General features: G+C 31.4%; 1 protein-coding gene across 1 annotated transcript in view; it reads left to right on the top strand.

Moving 5' to 3' along the window:
* LOC106596812 (unconventional myosin-XV) overlaps positions 1 to 14,108 on the top strand; it is a 70,426-nt gene that overhangs the window by 47,470 nt on the left and 8,848 nt on the right. The window contains exons 12-13 of the mRNA XM_045714222.1: positions 11,218 to 11,331; positions 13,674 to 13,732. Of these exons, the coding sequence (XP_045570178.1) occupies positions 11,218 to 11,331; positions 13,674 to 13,732 (173 nt within the window). The remainder of the gene's footprint in view (positions 1 to 11,217; positions 11,332 to 13,673; positions 13,733 to 14,108) is intronic.

The raw sequence follows: 14,108 nt of genomic DNA, 5'->3' as shown, positions 1-14,108 counted from the left end.
ATGTAGTATCACTATAATATGGAGTATCTTAATAATATGTAGTATCACTATAATATGGAGTAATATGGAGTATCACTATAATATGGAGTATCACTATAATATGTAGTATCACTATAATATGGAGTAATATGGAGTATCACTATAATATGGAGTATCACTATAATATGTAGTATCACTATAATATGTAGTATCACTATAATATGGAGTATCACTATAATATGGAGTAATATGTAGTATCACTATAATATGTAGTATCACTATAATATGGAGTATCACTATAATATGGAGTAATATGTAGTATCACTATAATATGGAGTATCACTATAATATGGAGTATCACTATAATATGGAGTATCACTATAATATGGAGTAATATGGAGTATCACTATAATATGTAGTAATATGGAGTATCACTATAATATGGAGTATCACTATAATATGGAGTAATATGGAGTATCACTATAATATGGAGTATCACTATAATATGGAGTATCACTATAAAATGGAGTATCACTATAATATGGAGTAATATGGAGTATCACTATAATATGTAGTAATATGGAGTATCACTTTAATATGTAGTAATATGGAGTATCACTATAATATGTAGTAATATGGAGTATCACTATAATATGGAGTATCACTATAATATGGAGTATCACTATAATATGGAGTAATATGTAGTATCACTATAATATGGAGTAATATGGAGTATCACTATAATATGGAGTAAAATCACTATAATATGGAGTATCACTATAATATGGAGTATCACTATACTATGTAGTATCACTATAATATGGAGTATCACTATAATATGGGGTAATATGGAGTATCACTATAATATGGAGTATCACTATAATATGGAGTAATATGTAGTATCACTATAATATGGAGTAATATGGAGTATCACTATAATATGTAGTATCACTATAATATGGAGTAATATGTAGTATCACTATAATATGGAGTATCACTATAATATGGAGTAATATGTAGTATCACTATAATATGGAGTATCACTATAATATGGAGTATCACTATAAAATGGAGTATCACTATAATATGGAGTAATATGGAGTATCACTATAATATGTAGTAATATGGAGTATCACTATAATATGGAGTATTGGAGTATCACTATAATATGGAGTATCACTATAATATGGAGTAATATGGAGTATCACTATAATATGTAGTAATATGGAGTATCACTATAATATGGAGTAATATGGAGTATCACTATAATATGTAGTAATATGGAGTATCACTATAATATGGAGCATCACTATAATATGTAGTATCACTATAATATGGAGTAATATGGAGTATCACTATAATATGTAGTATCACTATAATATGGAGTAATATGGAGTATCACTATAATATGGAGTAATATGGAGTATCACTATAATATGGAGTATCACTATAATATGGAGTATCACTATAATATGGAGTATCACTATAATATGTAGTATCACTATAATATGGAATATCACTATAATATGGAGTAATATGGAGTATCACTATAATATGGAGTATCACTATAATATGGAGTATCACTATAATATGGAGTAATATGTAGTATCACTATAATATGGAGTATCACTATAATATGGAGTAATATGTAGTATCACTATAATATGGAGTATCACTATAATATGGAGTAATATGTAGTATCACTATAATATGGAGTAATATGGAGTATCACTATAATATGGAGTATCACTATAATATGGAGTATCACTATAATATGGAGTAATATGTAGTATCACTATAATATGGAGTATCACTATAATATGGAGTAATATGTAGTATCACTATAATATGGAGTAATATGAGTATCACTATAATATGGAGTATCACTATAATATGGAGTATCACTATAATATGGAGTAACACTATAATATGGAGTAATATGGAGTATCACTATAATATGGAGTATCACTATAATATGGAGTATCACTATAATATGTAGTATCACTATAATATGGAATATCACTATAATATGGAGTAATATGGAGTATCACTATAATATGGAGTATCACTATAATATGGAGTATCACTATAATATGGAGTAATATGTAGTATCACTATAATATGGAGTAATATGGAGTATCACTATAATATGGAGTATCACTATAATATGGAGTAATATGTAGTATCACTATAATATGGAGTATCACTATAATATGGAGTAATATGTAGTATCACTATAATATGGAGTATCACTATAATATGGAGTATCACTATAATATGGAGTATCACTATAATATGGAGTAATATGTAGTATCACTATAATATGGAGTATCACTATAATATGGAGTAATATGGAGTATCACTATAATATGGAGTATCACTATAATATGGAGTAATATGTAGTATCACTATAATATGTAGTAATATGTAGTAATATGTAGTATCACTATAATATGGAGTATCACTATAATATGGAGTAATATGTAGTATCACTATAATATGTAGTAATATGGAGTATCACTATAATATGTAGTATCACTATAATATGTAGTATCACTATAATATGGAGTAATATGTAGTATCACTATAATATGTAGTAATATGGAGTATCACTATAATATGTAGTATCACTATAATATGTAGTATCACTATAATATGGAGTAATATGTAGTATCACTATAATATGTAGTATCACTATAATATGGAGTATCACTATAATATGGAGTATCACTATAATATGGAGTATCACTATAATATGGAGTATCACTATAATATGGAGTAATATGTAGTATCACTATAATATGTAGTAATATGGAGTATCACTATAATATGTAGTATCACTATAATATGTAGTATCACTATAATATGGAGTATCACTATAATATGGAGTAATATGTAGTATCACTATAATATGGAGTATCACTATAATATGGAGTATCACTATAATATGGAGTAATATGGTATCACTATAATATGGAGTATCACTATAATATGGAGTAATATGTAGTATCACTATAATATGTACTACACTATAATATGTAGTATCACTATAATATGGAGTAATATGTAGTATCACTATAATATGGAGTATCACTATAATATGTAGTATCACTATAATATGGAGTAATATGTAGTATCACTATAATATGGAGTATCACTATAATATGGAGTAATATGGAGTATCACTATAATATGGAGTATCACTATAATATGGAGTAATATGTAGTATCACTATAATATGGAGTAATATGGAGTATCACTATTATATGGAGTATCACTATAATATGGAGTATCACTATAATATGGAGTATCACTATAATATGGAGTAATATGTAGTATCACTATAATATGGAGTATCACTATAATATGGAGTAATATGTAGTATCACTATAATATGTAGTATCACTATAATATGTAGTAATATTTAGTATCACTATAATATGGAGTATCACTATAATATGTAGTATCACTATAATATGGAGTAATATGTAGTATCACTATAATATGTAGTATCACTATAATATGGAGTATCACTATAATATGTAGTATCACTATAATATGGAGTAATATGGAGTATCACTATAATATGGAGTAATATGGAGTATCACTATAATATGGAGTAATATGTAGTATCACTATAATATGTAGTATAACTATAATATGTAGTAATATGTAGTATCACTATAATATGGAGTATCACTATAATATGGAGTATCACTATAATATGTAGTATCACTATAATATGGAGTATCACTATAATATGGAGTATCACTATAATATGGAGTATCACTATAATATGTAGTATCACTATAATATGGAGTATCACTATAATATGGAGTATCACTATAATATGTAGTACACATAATATGGAGTATCACTATAATATGTAGTATCACTATAATATGGAGTATCACTATAATATGGAGTAATATGGAGTATCACTATAATATGGAGTTAAATGTAGTATCACTATAATATGGAGTAATATGGAGTATCACTATAATATGGAGTATCACTATAATATGGAGTACCACTATAATATGGAGTAATATGTAGTATCACTATAATATGTAGTATCACTATAATATGGAGTACCACTATAATATGGAGTAATATGGAGTATCACTATAATATGGAGTATCACTATAATATGGAGTAATATGTAGTATCACTATAATATGGAGTATCAATATGTAGTATCACTATAATATGGAGTAATATGGAGTATCACTATAATATGGAGTATCACTATAATATGTAGTATCACTATAATATGGAGTAATATGGAGTATCACTATAATATGGAGTATCACTATAATATGTAGTATCACTATAATATGTAGTATCACTATAATATGGAGTATCACTATAATATGGAGTAATATGTAGTATCACTATAATATGGAGTATCTTAATAATATGTAGTATCACTATAATATGGAGTAATATGGAGTATCACTATAATATGGAGTATCACTATAATATGGAGTATCACTATACTATGGAGTATCACTATAATATGGAGTATCACTATAAAATGGAGTATCACTATAATATGGAGTAATATGGAGTATCACTATAATATGTAGTAATATGGAGTATCACTATAATATGGAGTATCACTATAATATGGAGTAATATGGAGTATCACTATAATATGGAGTATCACTATAATATGGAGTATCACTATAATATGGAGTATCACTATAATATGGAGTAATATGGAGTATCACTATAATATGTAGTATATGGAGTATCACTATAATATGTAGTAATATGGAGTATCACTATAATATGTAGTAATATGGAGTATCACTATAATATGGAGTATCACTATAATATGGAGTATCACTATAATATGGAGTATCACTATAATATGGAGTAATATGTAGTATCACTATAATATGGAGTAATATGGAGTATCACTATAATATGGAGTATCACTATAATATGGAGTATCACTATAATATGGAGTATCACTATAATATGTAGTATCACTATAATATGGAATATCACTATAATATGGAGTAATATGAGTATCACTATAATATGGAGTATCACTATAATATGGAGTAATATGTAGTATCACTATAATATGGAGTAATATGGAGTATCACTATAATATGTAGTATCACTATAATATGGAGTAATATGTAGTATCACTATAATATGGAGTATCACTATAATATGGAGTAATATGTAGTATCACTATAATATGGAGTATCACTATAATATGGAGTATCACTATAAAATGGAGTATCACTATAATATGGAGTAATATGGAGTATCACTATAATATGTAGTAATATGGAGTATCACTATAATATGTAGTAATATGGAGTATCACTATAAAATGGAGTATCACTATAATATGGAGTAATATGGAGTATCACTATAATATGTAGTAATATGGAGTATCACTATAATATGGAGTAATATGGAGTATCACTATAATATGTAGTAATATGGAGTATCACTATAATATGGAGCATCACTATAATATGTAGTATCACTATAATATGGAGTAATATGGAGTATCACTATAATATGTAGTATCACTATAATATGGAGTAATATGGAGTATCACTATAATATGTAGTATCACTATAATATGTAGTAAATGTAGTATCACTATAATATGGAGTATCACTATAGAATGTAGTAATATGTAGTATCACTATAATATGGAGTAATATGGAGTATCACTATAATATGTAGTATCACTATAATATGGAGTAATATGTAGTATCACTATAATATGGAGTATCACTATAATATGGAGTAATATGTAGTATCACTATAATATGGAGTAATATGGAGTATCACTATAATATGGAGTATCACTATAATATGGAGTATCACTATAATATGGAGTAATATGTAGTATCACTATAATATGGAGTATCACTATAATATGGAGTAATATGTAGTATCACTATAATATGGAGTAATATGGAGTATCACTATAATATGGAGTATCACTATAATATGGAGTATCACTATAATATGGAGTATCACTATAATATGTAGTATCACTATAATATGGAATATCACTATAATATGGAGTAATATGGAGTATCACTATAATATGGAGTATCACTATAATATGGAGTATCACTATAATATGGAGTAATATGTAGTATCACTATAATATGGAGTAATATGGAGTATCACTATAATATGGAGTATCACTATAATATGGAGTAATATGTAGTATCACTATAATATGGAGTATCACTATAATATGGAGTAATATGTAGTATCACTATAATATGGAGTATCACTATAATATGGAGTATCACTATAATATGGAGTATCACTATAATATGGAGTAATATGTAGTATCACTATAATATGGAGTATCACTATAATATGGAGTAATATGGAGTATCACTATAATATGGAGTATCACTATAATATGTAGTATCACTATAATATGGAGTATCACTATAATATGGAGTATCACTATAATATGGAGTAATATGTAGTATCACTATAATATGTAGTAATATGTAGTAATATGTAGTATCACTATAATATGGAGTATCACTATAATATGGAGTAATATGTAGTATCACTATAATATGGAGTATCACTATAATATGGAGTATCACTATAATATGGAGTAATATGTAGTATCACTATAATATGTAGTAATATGGAGTATCACTATAATATGTAGTATCACTATAATATGTAGTAATATGTAGTATCACTATAATATGGAGTATCACTATAATATGGAGTAATATGTAGTATCACTATAATATGTAGTATCACTATAATATGTAGTAATATGTAGTATCACTATAATATGTAGTATCACTATAATATGGAGTAATATGTAGTATCACTATAATATGGAGTATCACTATAATATGGAGTAATATGTAGTATCACTATAATATGTAGTATCACTATAATATGTAGTAATATGTAGTATCACTATAATATGTAGTATCACTATAATATGGAGTATCACTATAATATGGAGTATCACTATAATATGGAGTAATATCGAGTTTCACTATAATATGGAGTATCACTATAATATGGAGTATCACTATAATATGGAGTATCACTATAATATGTAGTATCACTATAATATGGAGTAATATGGAGTATCACTATAATATGTAGTATCACTATAATATGGAGTATCACTATAATATGTAGTATCACTATAATATGGAGTATCACTATAATATGTAGTATCACTATAATATGGAGTAATATGGAGTATCACTATAATATGGAGTAATATGTAGTATCACTATAATATGGAGTATCACTATAATATGGAGTATCACTATAATATGGAGTATCACTATAATATGGAGCATCACTATAATATGTAGTATCACTATAATATGGAGTATCACTATAATATGTAGTATCACTATAATATGGAGTAATATGTAGTATCACTATAATATGGAGTAATATGGAGTATCACTATAATATGTAGTATCACTATAATATGTAGTATCACTATAATATGGAGTATCACTATAATATGGAGTAATATGTAGTATCACTATAATATGGAGTATCACTATAATATGTAGTATCACTATAATATGGAGTATCACTATAATATGTAGTATCACTATAATATGGAGTAATATGGAGTATCACTATAATATGGAGTATCACTATAATATGGAGTATCACTATAATATGAGTATCACTATAATATGGAGTAATATGGAGTATCACTATAATATGGAGTATCACTATAATATGGAGTATCACTATAATATGGAGTATCACTATAATATGGAGTAATATGTAGTATCACTATAATATGGAGTATCACTATAATATGGAGTAATATGTAGTATCACTATAATATGTAGTATCACTATAATATGTAGTAATATGTAGTATCACTATAATATGTAGTATCACTATAATATGGAGTATCACTATAATATGGAGTATCACTATAATATGTAGTATCACTATAATATGGAGTAATTCGGTTCACTATAATATGTAGTATCACTATAATATGGAGTAATATGTGTATCACTATAATATGGAGTAATATGGAGTATCACTATAATATGTAGTATCACTATAATATGGAGTATCACTATAATATGGAGTATCACTATAATATGTAGTATCACTATAATATGGAGTAATATGGAGTATCACTATAATATGTAGTATCACTATAATATGTAGTATCACTATAATATGGAGTAATATAATATGTAGTATCACTATAATATGTAGTAATATGTAGTATCACTATAATATGTAGTATCACTATAATATGGAGTAATATGTAGTATCACTATAATATGGAGTATCACTATAATATGGAGTATCACTATAATATGGAGTAATATGTAGTATCACTATAATATGTAGTATCACTATAATATGGAGTATCACTATAATATGTAGTATCACTATAATATGTAGTAATATGTAGTATCACTATAATATGTAGTATCACTATAATATGGAGTAATATGTAGTATCACTATAATATGTAGTATCACTATAATATGGAGTATCACTATAATATGTAGTATCACTATAATATGGAGTAATATGGAGTATCACTATAATATGGAGTAATATGTAGTATCACTATAATATGGAGTATCACTATAATATGGAGTAATATGTAGTATCACTATAATATGGAGTATCACTATAATATGTAGTAATATGGAGTATCACTATAATATGGAGTATCACTATAATATGGAGTATCACTATAATATGGAGTATCACTATAATATGTAGTATCACTATAATATGGAGTATCACTATAATATGGAGCATCACTATAATATGTAGTATCACTATAATATGTAGTATAACTATAATATGGAGTAATATGTAGTATCACTATAATATGGAGTAATATGGAGTATCACTATAATATGGAGTAATATGTAGTATCACTATAATATGGAGTAATATGGAGTATCACTATAATATGTAGTATCACTATAATATGTAGTATCACTATAATATGGAGTATCACTATAATATGGAGTAATATGGAGTATCACTATAATATGGAGTATCACTATAATATGGAGTAATATGGAGTATCACTATAATATGGAGTATCACTACAATATGTAGTATCACTATAATATGGAGTATCACTATAATATGGAGTATCACTATAATATGGAGTAATATGTAGTATCACTATAATATGGAGTATCACTATAATATGGAGTATCACTATAATATGGAGTAATATGTAGTATCACTATAATATGTAGTATCACTATAATATGGAGTAATATGTAGTATCACTATAATATGGAGTAATATGGAGTATCACTATAATATGGAGTATCACTATAATATGGAGTAATATGTAGTATCATTATAATATGTAGTATCACTATAATATGTAGTATCTCTATAATATGTAGTATCACTATAATATGTAGTATCACTATAATATGAAGTAATATGGAGTATCACTATAATATGTAGTAATATGTAGTATCACTATAATATGGAGTATCACTATAATATGTAGTAATATGTAATATCACTATAATATGGAGTATCACTATAATATGGAGTATCACTATAATATGGAGTATCACTATAATATGTAATATTATATATTCCACTATATGTAATATGGAATATCTCTCCTCCTCTTAATGTAGTATCCCTGTAATATGGAATATCTCTCCTCCTCTTAATGTAGTATCCCTGTAATATGGAATATCTCTCCTCCTCTTAATGTAGTATCCCTGTAATATGGAATATCTCTCCTCCTCTTAATGTAGTATCCCTGTAATATGGAATATCTCTCCTCCTCTTAATGTAGTATCCCTGTAATATGGAATATCTCTCCTCCAGGATATTTTTATTTATTTATTTATTTATTTCACCTTTGTTTAACCAGGTAGGCCAGTTGAGAACAAGTACTTTATTTAACCAGGTAGGCCAGTTGAGAACAAGTACTTTATTTAACCAGGTAGGCTAGTTGAGAACAAGTCCTTTATTTAACCAGGTTAGGCTAGTTGAGAACAAGTCCTTTATTTAACCAGGTAGGCAAGTTGAGAACAAGTCCTTTATTTAACCAGGTAGGCTAGTAGAGAACAAGTTCTCATTTACAACTGCGACCTGGCCAAGATAAAGCAAAGCAGTTCGACAACATATTACAACAACAGAGTAACACATGGAGTAAAACAAACATACAGTCAATAATACAGTAGAAAAATAAGTCTATATACAATGTGAGCAAATGAGGTGAGATAAGGGAGGTAAAGACAAAAAGGCCATGGTGGCAAAGTAAATACAATATAGCAAGTAAAACACTGGAATGGTAGATTTGTAATTTGAAGAAAGTTCAAAGTTAAAATATAAATAATATGGTGCAAAGGAGCAAAAATAATAAATAAAATAAATAAATACAGTAGGGGAAGAGGTAGTAGTTTGGGCTAAATTATAGATGGGCTATGTACAGGTGCAGTGATCTGGGAGCTGCTCTGACAGCTGGTGCTTAAAGCTAGTGAGGGAGATAAGTGTTTCCAGTTTCAGAGATTTTTTTTGTAGTTCGTTCCAGTCATTGGCAGCAGAGAACTGGAAGGAAAGGCGGCCGAAGGAGGAGTTGGCTTTAGGGGTATTCAGCAGAGAACTGGAAGGAAAGGCGGCCGAAGGAGGAGTTGGCTTTAGGGGTATTCAGCAGAGAACTGGAAGGAAAGGCGGCCGAAGGAGGAGTTGGCTTTAGGGGTATTCAGCCGAGAACTGGAAGGAAAGGCGGCCAAGGAGGAGTTGGCTTTAGGGGTATTCAGCAGAGAACTGGAAGGAAAGGCGGCCAAGGAGGAGTTGGCTTTTAGGGGTATTCAGCAGAGAACTGGAAGGAAAGGCGGCCGAAGGAGGAGTTGGCTTTAGGGGTATTCAGCAGAGAACTGGAAGGAAAGGCGGCCGAAGGAGGAGTTGGCTTTAGGGGTATTCAGCCGAGAACTGGAAGGAAAGGCGGCGAAGGAGGAGTTGGCTTTAGGGGTATTCAGCAGAGAACTGGAAGGAAAGGCGGCCGAAGGAGGAGTTGGCTTTAGGGGTATTCAGCCGAGAACTGGAAGGAAAGGCGGCCGAAGGAGGAGTTGGCTTTAGGGGTATTCCACTGTATGGTCGGAGCAGAGGGGCTGCCCCCTGTGTGTCTCTCAGAGGCATGAAGCAGAAGGTGTTGGGTTTTCTCTGGTAAAACGAAGTGAAGGTTGCTGTGTTGTACTGCAGGCGGACGGCCAGGAGGTGGCGACGGTGGTCAGCGCTCAGGAGATCAGAGTCGTAGCTGAACTGCTTCAGATCTCTCCAGAGGGACTCCAGAAGGCCCTCACACACAAAGTCACGGTCAGGACGTCGCCTTTCTGCTGAGCATCTCTACTCCCTGAATACAGTATCTAGTGCTCTATCATCTCTGCTCTATCCTCTCTGCTCTATCATCTCTGCTCCCTGAATACAGTATCTAGTGCTCTATCATCTCTGCTCTATCCTCTCTACTCTATCATCTCTGCTCTATCATCTCTATCATCTCTATAATCTCTACTCTATCATCTCTACTCTATCATCTCTATCATCTCTGCTCTATCATCTCTGCTGTATCCTCTCTACTCTATCATCTCTGCTCTATCATCTCTATCATCTCTATTCTATCATCTCTGCTCTATCATCTCTACTCTACCATCTGTAGTCTCTATCATCTCTACTCTATCCTCTCTACTCTATCATCTCTACTCCCTGAATACAGTATCTAGTGCTCTATCATCTCTGCTCTATCCTCTCTACTCTATCATCTCTACTCTATCCTCTCTACTCCCTGAATACAGTATCTAGTGCTCTATCATCTCTGCTCTATCCTCTCTACTCTATCATCTCTGCTGTATCATCTCTACTCTATCATCTCTGCTCTATCATCTCTATCATCTCTGCTCTATCATCTCTACTCTATCATCTCTACTCTATCATCTCTACTCTATCCTCTCTATCATCTCTATCATCTCTGCTCTATCCTCTCTACTCTATCATCTCTGCTCTATCATCTCTACTCTATCATCTCTATCATCTCTATCATCTCTGCTCTATCATCTCTACTCTATCATCTCTACTCTATCATCTCTATCATCTCTATCATCTCTGCTCTATCATCTCTACTCTACCATCTGTAGTCTCTATCATCTCTACTCTATCATCTCTACTCTATCATCTCTGCTCTATCATCTCTATTCTATCATCTCTGCTCTATCATCTCTACTCTACCATCTGTAGTCTCTATCATCTCTACTCTATCATCTCTACTCTATCCTCTCTACTCCCTGAATACAGTATCTAGTACTCTATCATCTCTACTCTATCATCTCTACTCTATCATCTCTATTCTATCATCTCTACTCTATCATCTCTACTCTATCATCTCTGCTCTATCATCTCTGCTCTATCATCTCTACTCTATCATCTCTACTCTATCATCTCTACTCTATCATCTCTATTCTATCATCTCTACTCTATCATCTCTACTCTATCATCTCTACTCTATCATCTCTATCATCTGTAGTCTCTATCATCTCTACTCTATCATCTCTGGTCTATCATCTCTACTCTATCATCTCTACTCTATCATCTCTATTCTATCCTCTCTACTCTATCATCTCTACTCTATCATCTCTATCATCTGTAGTCTCTATCATCTCTACTCTATCATCTCTACTCTATCATCTCTACTCTATCATCTCTACTCTATCATCTCTACTCTATCATATCATCTCTACTCTATCATCTCTACTCTATCATCTCTACTCTATCATCTCTACTCTATCATCTCTACTCTATCATCTCTACTCTATCATCTCTGCTCTATCATCTCTGCTCTATCATCTCTACTCTATCATCTCTGCTCTATCATCTCTGCTCTATCATCTCTACTCTATCATCTCTACTCTATCATCTCTACTCTATCATCTCTATCATCTGTAGTCTCTATCATCTCTACTCTATCATCTCTACTCTATCATCTCTACTCTATCATCTCTACTCTATCATCTCTACTCTATCATATCATCTCTACTCTATCATCTCTACTCTATCATCTCTACTCTATCATCTCTACTCTATCATCTCTACTCTATCATCTCTGCTCTATCATCTCTGCTCTATCATCTCTACTCTATCATCTCTACTCTATCATCTGTAGTCTCTATCATCTCTACTCTATCATCTCTACTCTATCATCTCTACTCTATCATCTCTACTCTATCATCTCTACTCTATCATCTGTAGTATGTCCAATCAATTGAATTTACCCCAGGTGGACCCCAATCCAGTTGTAGAAACATCTCAAGGACGATCAATGGAAACAGGAAGCACCTGATCTCAATCAAATCAAAGCATTACTCACACTGTGTCTAATGTAGGGGTCAGGGGTCACACAGAATGACCTGTTATAAACACACAGGTCAATTACTGTTCACCTCAGAGAGGAAGAGGAAGTAGGAAAATAGATTGGTGGCGCGATCGACCTTTTAAGGAGAGAGAGAGAGAGAGAGAGAGACTCAACAGGAAAACATTTAGTTCACTGCAAATATCGAGAAAGAGTATGACTTTCCTTTGATTGGTTGTGATGAGTTGTGTTCCACCAATCGGAGCAGTGTGTTCAGTCGGGTAACTAGCTGAGCTCTCTGTGTTGTGTCTCTCTTCAGGAGACGATGAGGGACAAAATCTACACCCCTCTGACTGTAGAGAGCGCTGTAGACGCCAGGTAGGACCCCGCACACTCTAACTTCACTACAACTCCCAGCATGCACTCTTCAGCGCGCTCTAACTTCACTACAACTCCCAGAATGCACTCTTCAGCGCGCTGTAGGCGCCAGGTAGGACCCCCCATGCACCTTAGCGCTCTAACTTCACTACAACTCCCAGCATGCACTCTTCAGCGCCTTCTAACTTCACTACAACTCCCAGCATGCACTCTTCAGCGCTCATGCACTCTTCAGCGCTGTGGTGCCAGGTAGGACCCCGCGCTCTAACTTCACTACAACTCCCAGCATGCACTCTTCAGTGCGCTCTAACTTCACTACAACTCCCAGCATGCACTCTTCAGCGCGCTGTAGACGCCAGGTAGGACCCCGTGCGCT

The sequence above is a fragment of the Salmo salar genome, unplaced genomic scaffold, assembly GCF_905237065.1.
Source record: "Salmo salar unplaced genomic scaffold, Ssal_v3.1, whole genome shotgun sequence".
Classification (NCBI taxonomy): Eukaryota; Metazoa; Chordata; class Actinopteri; order Salmoniformes; family Salmonidae; genus Salmo; species Salmo salar.
Note: the sequence above shows the minus strand (reverse complement) of the source record. Positions and strands in the feature narration are given on the sequence as shown.